The 12,121-nt window shown below is 63.6% G+C and overlaps 1 protein-coding gene across 5 annotated transcripts; it reads right to left on the reverse strand.

The window, feature by feature from the left end:
• Positions 1-2,139: 2,139 nt before the first annotated feature.
• Positions 2,140-11,852, reverse strand: ANKRD24 (ankyrin repeat domain 24). 5 transcript variants are annotated; one of them, XM_014949696.1, is made up of 19 exons: positions 11,273-11,852; positions 8,779-8,909; positions 8,591-8,679; positions 8,223-8,287; positions 7,934-7,991; positions 7,783-7,853; positions 7,134-7,240; positions 6,860-7,047; positions 6,268-6,296; positions 6,021-6,113; positions 5,508-5,612; positions 5,346-5,390; positions 5,128-5,226; positions 4,981-5,053; positions 4,748-4,869; positions 3,422-4,672; positions 2,727-2,864; positions 2,568-2,633; positions 2,140-2,361 (listed from the first exon to the last, which is right to left on the reverse strand). In XM_014949696.1, the coding sequence occupies exons 1-19, from the start codon at positions 11,306-11,308 to the stop codon at positions 2,284-2,286; spliced, it is 2,844 nt and encodes a 947-aa protein (XP_014805182.1). In that variant the 5' UTR covers positions 11,309-11,852; the 3' UTR covers positions 2,140-2,283. The 5 variants fall into 5 exon arrangements, with proteins under 5 accessions (XP_014805182.1, XP_014805179.1, XP_014805178.1 ...); XM_014949693.1 differs by lacking the exon at positions 11,273-11,852 and adding an exon at positions 9,938-10,375 and having other exon boundaries at positions 6,268-6,293; XM_014949692.1 differs by lacking the exon at positions 11,273-11,852 and adding an exon at positions 9,938-10,375.
• Between the last annotated feature and the right edge of the window lie 269 nt (positions 11,853-12,121).

Here is a 12,121-nt window from a genome sequence, read left to right on the forward strand (position 1 = left end):
CCTCTGCAACACATCCCCCCCCCCAGCTCACGGCCACCGCCTCCCGCTCCGACAAGGCCGCAGACCCACGGCCACTTCCTGGCTAACAGCCCCGCCCCCCCACCGCTCATTGGTTTGACGGGACGGATCCTCGCCTGCTATTGGCTGTCTTTGCCGTCCGTCAGCGAGCTGTGCCCTTCGCCAAGAGCCCGCCCGCCCGCGGAGACCTGCGAGGAGGTTCCGGGGGGCGAGGGTGGGACCCCAGGAGGTCGCCAAGCCCTGAAGAGCGCTCTGGAGACCACCTCAGGCCGTGGAGAATCAGGGTTTTGAGTCGCTCTGGGCCTTGGCTGGGGAAGGGGACAGTATGTTTGGATGGCCCCCAGGGCACAGAGAGCCCCCCCCCCCAAAACCCAGCCTGGGGGCTGAGCTGAGTTCCCTGCTGTCACCAAGCCCAGCAGCACAGGGACAGATCCTGCCCTTGTCTTCATTGTCTTCAGATTAGATCTCAGGAAAAATTTTTTTACTCTGAGGGTGGTGAGACACTGGAACAGGTTGCCCAGGGAAGATGTGGCTGCCCCATCCCTGGAAGTGTTCAAGGCCAGGCTGGATGGGGCTTGGAGCAACCTGCTCTAGTGGGAGGTGTCCCTGCCCAGGGCAGGGGGGTTGGAACTAGATGATCTTTGAGGTCCCTTCCAACCCAAACCATTCTGTGATTCTATGATTCATCCACCCTGGCCCTGGGCTGGCTCAGCCCCTGGGGGGGGACATGCCTGGCTTTCCCCATATCATGGACAAGGGGCTCCCCGCGGTGCCCCCCACCCAGGCGCTGTGGGGCCACCCTCAGCCCCCAACACCCCTCTACTCCCCCAGCCCCATGGGGAGCCCTGTCCCCCGCCACGCTCACCGCAGCAAGGCCAGGCACCTGGAACCAGAGGCTCTGTCGCCGCCGGTGCAGGAAGCCACAGCTCCGGCCGGCCTCAGCCCACTTCATAGAATTATAGAATTGCCCAGGCCGGAAGGGACCTCCAAAGGCCATCTAGTCCCACCCCCCCTGCAGTCAGCAGGGACACCCCCAACTAGACCAGGTTGCCCAGGGCCTCATCGAGCCTCTCCTTGAATATCTCCAGGGAAGGGGCCTCAACCACCTCCCTGGGCAACCTGTTCCAGTGCTCCACCACCCTCACAGTGAAGAACCCTCTCCTCATCTCCAGTCTAAATCTGTTCCCCTCCAGCTTGAAGCCATTGCCCCTCGTCCTGTCACTGCAGGCCTTTCTAAACAGGGGTGAGGTCTCACCAGAGCAGAGTAAAGTGGCAGAATCACCTCTCTGGACCTGCTGGCAATGCTTCTTTTGATGCAGCCCAGGATGCGATTGGCCTTCTGGGCTGCAGCTGCACACTGCCTGCTCATGTCCAGCTTCTCATCCACCAGCACCCCCAAGTCCCTTTCCTCAGGGCTGCTTTCTAATACCTCACGCAGGAAACACCGTCCCCAGTGGGGACCCACCGGACAGCCTGACTGCACCGGGATCCCTGCACACGGGGCCTCTCCCTGCCCCGGACCCACAGGTTTCGGCTCTGGCCAAAAGGGTTTCAACCCTCCCCATGCCACCACCCTGCTTCCTTAATGGTCACCCACTCCCCCACTCCCATCTGGGGACATCGGGACTGGAGGAGGTGATGGCACCAACCCCCTGCTGTCCCCAGCTCTGCCAATGTCCCGTCCCCCCCCAGCCCTTTGTGCCCACCCTTGTCCCTCCACCAGCAATGAGCCGTCCTGCTGGCGTGAGTATAAATACTTTATTGCTGCTGTGCTGGGGTGCGGGGGGCAGCAGGGGGGCTGGCACAGGCCCCCAGTGTGGGGTGGGTGGCTCAGGGGTGGCCAAAAGGGTTTCAACCCTCCCCATGCCACCACCTCGCTTCCTTAATGGTCACCCACTCCCCCACTCCCATCTGGGGACATCGGGGCTGGAGGAGGTGATGGCACCAATCCCCTGCTGTCCCCAGTTTTGCCAGTGTCCTCCCCCCCAGCCCTTTGTGCCCACCCTTGTCCCTCCACCAGCAATGAGCCGTCCTGCTGGCGTGAGTATAAATACTTTATTGCTGCTGTGCTGGGGTGCGGGGGGCAGCAGGGGGGCTGGCACAGGCCCCCAGTGTGGGGTGGGTGGCTCAGGGGTGTGTGTGCCAGTGACAGGGTGCTGCCTGGAGAAGCGAAGGGGCCCGTAGGGTGCTGTCACAGGCCTGGCCCCCCAGCCATATCACAGGTTGTGCCACCAACCCCTGTGGCACAGCCACGCTGGAAGGGGCTTATCTGCCCTGCTCCTGCAGCCGCTGCATCTTCAGGATCTGGCACAGGATTCTCTGCACGTCCTCGTCCATGTGGCCCTGGGGTGGAGGGGACATTGGTGGGGACATCAGAGGGGACATCAGGGAGTCTCTGTGCATGGCCCAATCACCCTTGGGGTGGCAATCCCTGGATCCAGCCCCTTGCTGCCTCCCACATGCATGCGGGCCCCAATGTGTGGCTGGGTGGTGCCCCATTCCCCCACACCAGTGTCCCCAGTTCCTCCACAGCCACGTCCCCACCTCACCTGCACTGCGTAGAGCAGGTGGCTCCGGTACAGTGTCACCACTTTGCTGTGCCGCTTTTCTGTCTCCTGCAAGAGAGCAAGCAGGTTTGAGCATGGGACTGGGGGCTTGTGGAAGCCCAGAACCCCCCAGGTGATGGCCACAAGCCCCCAGATACCCACCACCAACTTCTCCTCCAGCGCCCGGATCCTGGCCTGGAGTGCGGCAGTTTCGGGGGGTGGTTGAGGTGGCCCCCGGGACTCAGGGAGGACATTTAGGGCTTCCTTCAGCCTGAAGACCTCCTTGGAGAGTTCAGTGATCTGCAGAGCACGCAGAGGTTACAGGGTTACTTGGGTCTTTTTAGTCTGGAAAAGAGAAGACTGACGGGGGATCTGATCAACACCTATAAATACTGAAAGGGTGGGTGTCAGGAGGATGGGGCCAGGCTTTTTTCAGTGGTGCCCAGGGATAGGACAAGAGGTAACAGGGACAAACTTGACCATGGGAAGTTCCCTTGCAACATGAGGAGGAACTTCTTTCCTGTGAGGGTGTCAGAGCCCTGGCAGAGGCTGCCCAGAGAGGTGGTGGAGTCTCCTTCTCTGGAGACATTCAAAACCCCACCTGGACACGTTCCTGTGGGACCTGCTCTGGGTGGACCTGCTCTGGCAGGGGGTTGGAGATGATGTCTAGAGGTCCCTTCCAATCGCAACCATTCTGTGATTCTGTGCACACATCTGTGTACATGTGTGTGTGCAAGTTTCAAAGTGCATCTCCCTTGCGACGCAAACAGTTCAAGCCACCCAAGCGGTGTCTGGGCCACCATCTCCCTTCCCAGGAGCCCCTCGACACCCCGTGACCCCTCTTCCCTGTCCCCTACCTTCCTGTCCCTTTCCCTGACCAGCCGGGCCGAGTCCTCAGCGTGGCCGTGGATCTCCCGCAGCCGTCGCGCCTCATCCTGAGCCTCTGCCAGCTGCTTCTGCACGTTGGCCAACCGCTCCTCCGCCGCCTGCCGCTCGCTCTTCATGAAGAGTGCTTGCCGCTGCACCCGGAACACTTCCTCGCACGTCTTCTCGTGCCGCCGCGACAGCTCACCCAGCCTCTGGGCCAGCGCGGCTGCCTCGGCCCGTAGCCCCTCCTGTGCTGCCTCATGCTCTCCCCGTGGCACGGCTGCTGCCAGCTCAGCCTCCAGCCGGGCGGCCTCGCGCCCCTTGGCCTCCGCCGCCGCCTCCAGCTGAGCCGCCCGCTCCCGCAGCGCCCGTGCCTGCTCCTCCAGCGCCGCCACAGCCCGGGCGTGCTCCTCCCGCGACACCCGGGCCTCTGCCTCCGCCTGCGCCTGCCGCAGCCGCGCCAGCGTCTCCTCGTGCTCCCGCCGGCCCACCGGCCGGGCCGCCAGCTGCTCCCTCAAGTTGCCCAGCTCGGCCTCCCTGCGGCCCAGCGTCTCCCGCAGCTGCCCCAGTTGGGATGTCACCTCCTCCTGCTGCCGCACCAGCTCGGCCACCCGTCTCTCCAGCACCCCCGGCTCTGCCTCGGGACCGCCGACCGCTCGCCAGTCCCGCGCCTTGGCCTCCAGCTCCCGCCGCAGGGCCTCTGCCTCCGCCTCCGCCCGGCTGCAGCGCTCCAGCAAGGCCTCCTTCTCCCTCGACGCCTCCTCCAGGGAGGCCCCCAGGGAGGCCGTCGCCTCCACAGCCTCCAAACGGGCCTGCAGCTCCTTCACCCGCTGCTCCCGCTCCTCCAGCGCCGCCTGCGCCTGCCTCAGGGCTGCCCGGGCCTCCGCCAGCTCAGCCCCGGCCTCCTGCTGGGCCATGGAGGAGGAGGAGGAAGAGGAGGCCTGGGTGCGTGGCACCCGCAACTCGCCCAGCACCGCCTTGCACTCGCCCCAGGTCCAGGCCGGCTCCTCGCCGAGCTGCTGCACCACGCTCCCCTCCGTGGTTTGCCCCGGGCCTTGCTCCGAGGCACCGGTTGGCCTCTCCGGTTGCCCACCGGCCTCGTCCCTCGTGCCCCGCAGTGGCTCCATGCGCTGCGCCCGCAGCCGCTCCAGCTCACGTTGGAGAGCATTATAGAGGCTGGCGGGCACGAAGTCCCCCGGGGTGGACGGGTGGCTCTCGTCCCGCTCGTAGTTCTCCAGCACCTGGGGAGGGGACGGTGAGGCCAGTGGGGGCCAGGAGACAGGCAGGGAGGGACAGATGGACAGACGGGGACTTGCCTGTATTTTGTCCCTCAGCTCCTTGTTCTGCACGGTGAGAGACTGTACTTGCCCCTGCAGTGTGGCCAGCAGCTCCTCGGCCGAGGGGCTCAGTGTCTTCTTGGAGAGCAGCAGCTCTGCCCCTATGGGGTGCAGGGACTCTCGGTGCCATGGTTCCCCATTTCTCCGCTCCCCACCATGGGGTGCCACCTCCTTGATGGCTGCCCAGCCTCACAGGGGACCTTGGGCCCTACCTGGGAACTCAAGTGGGTCTCCCTCCTCATCCTGCAGCGTCTCGATGTCGTAGCTCGTGTTCTCCTTCTCGTTCTGGGGGTACAGAGTGGTGGGTCAGTCCCCGTGCACCCCAGCTGCTGGCACTGCCATCTGCCACTTGCACCTACCTCCAGCGAGGACAAGCGGCTCCGCAGAGCCTCCACCTCCTTGCCCAGCCGCTCCTTCTCACCATCCCGTGCTGCCAGACGTTGTTCCAGCTCCTGGATCTGTGGGGCAGGATGTGGGCATGGAGTCCCCTTTGCTCCCACCAGAGTCCCAATGGAGTCCCCAGCACCAGGACCCCTCAGAAAGTTGAGTCCACCCATGACCTCTTCGCCAGCCTCACCTGCTTCTCCATGGAGTGCAAGGAGCCCTTATCCAGCTCTGCCCGCTAGCAGGACACGGAGAGAAAACAGGGAGGGATAAATGCTGTCCCCATCCCTCCTGTCCCCTCTGCTCCCAAGGGACACGGTGACATCTCCGCCGTGTCCCCGTGGCTCACTGATACCTCCCGTCTCTGCTTCTCCTCCTGCTCCAAGCCCCGGATCTTCTGCAAGAACTGGGCTCGCTCCTGCCGCAGCCGTACAATCTCCTCGTAGGCGTCCCGGTCCTCCTGCAGACGAGTGGCCACCAACCCTCAGCGCTGGGCACTACCAGCCCCCTCCCCACTGCCAGCCCCCCCTGCCCGTCCTCAGCAAGGGGGCTGTGACAGGCTCAGCGGTGGCTCTCCAGGGGTGTGCAGGGTACTTTTTGACACCAGAGAGGGAAAAAAAAGCTCCAACAGGACATGGGCACACATCCCCAAGGCCAGCACAGCCCCCCAGGCAAGGGGTGTTTTGGGCCCACAGGTGGAGAGAAAGGGGATGATGGCCTTGATGACAGCAGGGGCTCAGGGTTGGGGTGCTGCAGGCACTCCGGGAGTAAGGATGAAGCTGCCGTTGCAGGTCAGGCCAGTCCCTGAGCATCACCTCCACTGCAGGGGTGGGTGAAGCTGTGAAGCTAAGGGGGACCCCTCTCTCACCTGGCTGGGGGTACCCTGGGGTGGCAGAGGGGCCTTCCTCTTCCTCGGAGTGCTGTCCTTCTCCCTGACAGATGACTGGCTGGGCGAAGACGTCTGTGGAGACACCAGGGCAGAGGGGACATCACATCTAAAGTGGCCTCCCTTCTTCCTGAGCCATTGCCACCTTGGGGAGCCCCAGGGCTCCTGAGGACCCCCACTCAGAGGCTGGGGCCAGCCCTGATGAGAGGTGGGTAGTCCCAGTCCTTACCTGGGATGTCTGCTCAGTTGTCTCCTCTTCTGTAGGGCAGAGCAGGAGGAAAGAGAAATTGGGGAGGTTTAGGGGATTGTAGGGGAGGGGGCAGCAGGCAGAGCCTACGCGTGTGTGAGGACACCTCTGAATGTGCTCCTCTGGGGGCACTAGGGGGGCTCACACACGTGTGTGCAGGGGGGAGAGAAGTGTGCACACACGGGGCACACACACAAATATGGGGATATACATGAGTGTGTAATTGCAGGGATGCACACACATGTGCAGACATGGAGACACATGCAGACACGCACACCCAGACACACGTACAAACACACTGGCTGATACACAAGTGTGAACACGTGTGTGCAAGCATGTGTGAGACACCGAGACAGCCAACTGAGGCTCAGCACCACCTCCCAGCCCTTGGCTGGTGACAGCTTGGGCGAAGACACCCCCAGCATGTGGCAAAAGGGGACATGTGCCCCCCAAGCCTTGCTCAACCTCTTCCATCCATGGGTTGGACATCCCTGCCCCAAAGCAGGGGGTGAAAACACCCCCCTGGGTCCATGCCCCGTGGACGAGGAGCACCAGGGTGGCACGGCTGCCTTACCACTGGCCCAGGACCGGCGCTGAGCAGCCTCCTGCAGGAAGTGCTGGATGAGAACGTTGCCAGTGGCCAGGCTGTAGTGCGCGGCATCGTGACCTGTGGAGTCCACCACGGCCACCCGGGCACCGGCGTTGACCAGCACCTCCACCGTCTCCACGCTGCCGTTCTCACAGGCCAGCATCAAGGCTGTCCTGAGCAGAGCAGTGAGCAGAGAGGTGAGGGGGGGCATTTCCTCTGTCTCCCCATCTGCCCCCAGTCCCCACCAGTGAGGACTCACCTCCCCTGCAGGTCCCGGCTGTTGACAGCCGCCCCGCGGTGCAGCAGGTACCGGCACAGCTCTGAGTGGCTCATCTTGGCAGCGAGGATCAGCGGCGTGGAGCCATCCTGGGCAAAGTCAGGTTGGGTGAGGCTGCGCAGATGAGGCTCACATCCCCCCGTGGGACACCCCGCTCCCATCATCTCCCAGATTTCTACATCCCACTTCATGGTGTGTTTTCACCCCAGGAACCCCAGGCGCTGCATTCCACCCCAGAGGCAGCCCCAGCCTGGCCCCTGGCTGCTCTACACACAGCATTGTCCAGGGCAAGGAAGCAGAGGGATCATAGAATCATAGAATGATTCAGGTTGGAAGGGACCTTAAAGATCACCCAGTGCCACCCCCTGCCCTGGGCAGGGACACCTCCCACCAGACCAGGTTGCTCCAAGCCCCCTCCAACCTGGCCTTGAACCCCTCCAGGGATGGGGCAGCCACAGCTTCTCTGGCCAACCTGGGCCAGGCTCTCACCACCCTCACAGCAAAGAATTTCTTCCTAATATCTAATCTAAATCTCTCTCAGTTTAAAACCATTCCCCCTCATCCTATGGCTCCCTTCCCTGATCAAGAGTCCCTCCCCACCTCTCCTGTAGGCCCCCTTTAGGATCTCAACCTTGTCCTTGCTGTTCAAGGGAGCCTTGAAATCACAGAGGATCTCGGAGCAGGAGATGCAGCCGCTGACCGCTGGGGAGAAGGACAGAGGCTGAGCACTGTGCCTCCCATGGGGACACGAGTGGGACGGGGCTGGCACTGTCCCCACTCACCTGCAAGGTGCAGAGCGGTTCGGCCGCTGCTGTCAGCCACGTCCACAGGGCAGGAGGCCTGAAGGAGAGAACCTGGGTTAAAGGAGGACAGGGGACAGAGAGCCGTGGCTCCTTGGCATGGTGGAGAGCAAAGCAGATGCTGGGCAGCATCACAGAGTGCCAGGAAGAGCCAGGAACCACCATGTCAACCACCACCACTGGTGAGGGAAGGGAGTTGAAGGACAAAGAGGACACCTCACTGGCACAGCACCCTCCCTCCCTCGCAGCACCGCGCTCCCAGCCCCGGTACCTGCAGCAGTTTGCTGACGCACTGCGGGTGGCCATGCTTAGATGCCAGGTGCAGGGCAGTGAAACCTGGGAACAAGGACAGATGGACAGGTCAGAGAACAGACGATGGGTCTGTGGCAGAGGGGACCAGCTGGGTGACAGACAGACAGATGGGCACACAGCAGGATCTGCTGGACTGGGGCTGAGTCCCCAAGAGCACCACCGGTCAGTGCTTGAGTCCTCATAGGAAGTTGGGACAATTTACAGCTCATACAGGTGTCAACTCTGTCCCCTCAGCCTCAACACCTGCTGGTAGGGTGGGAACAACCAAGGAGCACTGGTGACCCCGGCTGGTCCATGGCATTAGCTGGGGGCACGTGGTGCTCTCACCTGAGCTGTCCTTGGTCATGGCATCCACGCCATGAGCCAGCATGGCCTCCAGGCAGTCCACGTTCCCCCGCATGGCGGCCAGGTGGAACCTGCAGCAAGACCGGGGCTGTCAGACCCATGTCCCTGGCCCCCAGCCTTGTCCCCAGCCCCGTGTCCCTGGTGTCCTGGGGACTTGGGTCAGCACTTACGCAGATTTGCCCTCCGAGTCCAGCTTGGTGGCCACCAGGCCCTTGCGAACGAGGAGAGACGTCACCCTCCCGGCATCGTTGTAGTCCACAGCTTGCAGGAGCTTCTCATCGTTCTTGGTCCAGTCCTGGCTCTGCAATGAAGCCCAGAGGCAGCTGTGATGGGTGTGCTGTCCCCAGGGACGGGCAGGGTGCTGGGTGCCTGTCCTCATCCCCATCCCTGCTCTCTTCCACTCATCCTGTCCCTTGGGGTCGCCACCCCTGGGCCAACCCCTTTCCTGGGGGCTGTGGTGCCCCAGGAGGGTTTAGCTGGGACAGATGACTGGGATGAAGATCCCCTTCACCCTCCTCATCCCAGTTTGCAGGGGATTTACAGAGCTGCCCCAGTATTGCTGTGGATGGCTAGGATTTGGGAGCGAGCTGACACTGCCTGCTCCCCCCCCAAGCCACCCCAGTGACCCCAACACTAAACACAGCCAGCACCCTGAGCCCCATCCCTGCCCAGGGCTCCTCACCAAGCCCATTCCCAGCCCTGCTTTGCTCCCCACCAAGGAAGGGGCGCAGTTGGGGTGAGCACAGTCGGCAGCGAAAGCAGGTCCCCCGGGATGGCTCCAGCCTCCCTGGGATCTATGGGGCTGTCCTGGTTTGATCCCCTGCACAGGACTGGGGCTGGGTGGGGGGTTTGCTGACCCCAAGCAGTAGGACAGGACTGGCACGGGAAGCCCTGGGTTCACCTCACAGCCCCTGAGAACAAACCAGAGCTCACTGCGGCCGCGGCGGCAGGAAATGGATGTCACCTTTCGGGAGCTGCTGGCATCCTGCCCCTCACCAGCCTGGTGCCCTGTGCCAGGCACAGGACTCGTGCCACTGTGCCAGCCTGGTGGCCCTTCAAGTCCCTCCAGCCCTGCAGGGCCAGGGGATCCCGTCCAAGGGCAGGGAATAAACCAGTCTCCCAGAGTTACAGGGCAAACTGGGAGGGTGGTGCCTGCTCCCCCCCCCCACACACACCCCTGTCATGCAAGGACAAAGCAGGATGGAGAGAATGCAGCCAAGCCCCGGGGACAGGGATGGGGACGGAGGGAGCCCCGGTGGGGTGGGGGTGACACGGCTTACCCCGGAGGACGGGACCCAAGGGGACCGGAGAGGGAGGAGAGGGACGTACCGCAAAGGAGGCAGCGGCACAGAGGCAGATCTGCTTCATGGTGTTGAGGAGGAGGCGGCGGGCAGCCATGCACCCCTTGCCCCCCGCCTGGGCGAGGGCAGGCTGGGGCTCCAGGCCGTGGGCCCCAGACCCCAGCTCGGTTCAGCATCGCTGCCCGGGCAGGGGCCGGCTCCTGCCGCAGTGGGAGCCAGGATCCGCCTCCCTCCACCCCTCTGTCCCTCCTTCTTTCCCTCCTTCCCTCCCTCCTCAGCATCCAGAGCTCCAGGCATCCCCGCATCCCTCCCGCCGAGCAGGTACCAAGGTCCCAGTCAGGGACCAATACCCAGTCTGGTCCCAGTTAAAGTGGGAGGTGTTGGAGGGGGAGCTTTCCCACCCCATGCTTAAGGGTGAAGCAGCAATGCACCCCCAAATCAAGGGGATGAGCATCCTCCTGCCACCCAGATCCTGCTCCCCGAGGAGGGGGACGTGGGACCCCCCTGCCCTGGGGGGCACAGACTTACCTCCCACCCCAGCCCTGGGGCCAAGGGAGGGGCAGGACCTGCACCTCGGGGGCTCAGCAAACTCCCCTCAAGGAGGGGGACCCAAAAATGCAAAGAGTCCTTGGAAGAGCCCCCGGGGGCAGCAGGAGCCTCTCACTCCTTCCCACTCCCAGAAGTATCCAGGGCAGTGTGGGGAAACTGAGGCACAGAGCACCCTGAGCAGGGCAAGCCTGCAGATTCCACGTGGAAGGGGTACAACCTGTGTCCATGTGTCCCCAGCCGTGTATCCCCCAGTGCCGTGGACACTGGGGACAGCACTGTCACCCTCTGCCAGGTGTGGAGGGTGGCAAGAGCCTGCGGCACCACGCCAGGCGGGTGCTGAATAATTGAGGAGCATTGACATGCTGGTTCCACTGGCTGTGGCAGCCGGAAAGCGGGCAGCCATCCCCAGGGAGGGGACAGGGAGGGGAGCTGGGACCCACTTCCCTCTCCCTGCTGCTGCCTTTTTTCCTTTGCTCTGCCCCGCTCCCAACGATGGCACCTTTGGGTGCACTGGGAGCTCGATCCCACCGGCCAGGGTGGCAGTGCCGACCTCCATGGGGCTGCTGGCCCCATGCTGAGCAGCCACCCCATGTCCCAGGCCAGGTTGCCACATCCCTGTGACACTGGGGACATCCTGGGAAGATCCCCTTGTCCTCAGGTCCCTGTGAAATTTGGGACAGCCCAATTAGGTCCCCGTGGACATCCCAGGGAAGGTCTCTCTGTCCCCATGAAACTTGGGTCATCCTAAGGCAAGTCCCCATGTCCCCATGGACATCCCAGGGCAGGTCCCCGTGTCCCTGGGAACGGCACTCACGTCTGCCTTCTTGAACTTGGCCTTCAGGCTCTTCATGGCAGCTCCAGCCTCAGCCTTGTGGCACCTGGACAGGGGACGGCCGTGCTCAAGGGTCTCTCCCCCACCGCCACCAGCTCAGCCACCCCCAGACCCGCTGCTCCCAGAGCCCCGTCCTCGCCGGCCGCGTGTCCCCACCGGCCGCAGCGCCCGGAGAGGGGGACACCAGACGCCAGGGAGTTGGGTTACGGCCCGGCTGCGGTTACAGTTGGCAGCGCCGGGCGGCTGGGGGGGGGCTTCGGGGGAACCAGCCCCGTCTGGCAAAGGGGTCAGCCTGCACCCCTGAAATGCCTGGGGATAGGGAGGTGAGGGGACATGGCAGGGCAGGGCCAGGGCCGGAGGGGCAGCTGGAGGGGTCTGGGGGCAGCAAGGTCAGGCTCCATGACCCTCTCGGGAATGAGGGGCTGCAGGTTGTGTGGAGCACGGATGGGCCCTCACCGGCTGGCACCCCCTGCCCTTAATGGCACCCCCTACGCTTGATGGCACCTCCTGCCCTTCCCTGGCACTCCCTGCCCTTCCATGGTATCCCCAGCCCTTGCCAGCACCCCCTGCCCTTGATGGCACCCCCTGCCCTTTCTGACACTCCTAGCCCTTCCTTGGCACACCAGCCCTTCCTTCTGGAACCCCCTGCCCTTCTATGGCACCCCCAACCCTTGCCAGCACCTCCTGATCCTGATGGCACCTCCTGACCTTCCCTGACATCCTCAGCCCTTCTATGTCACCCCCAGCCCTTGCCAACACCTCCTGCCCTTCCCTGGCACCTCCAGCCCTTGCCGGCACCCCCTGCCCTTCCCTAGCACCCCATGCCCTTGG

The sequence above is a fragment of the Calidris pugnax genome, unplaced genomic scaffold (genome assembly GCF_001431845.1).
Source record: "Calidris pugnax isolate Ruff unplaced genomic scaffold, ASM143184v1 scaffold173, whole genome shotgun sequence".
NCBI classification, from domain to species: Eukaryota; Metazoa; Chordata; class Aves; order Charadriiformes; family Scolopacidae; genus Calidris; species Calidris pugnax.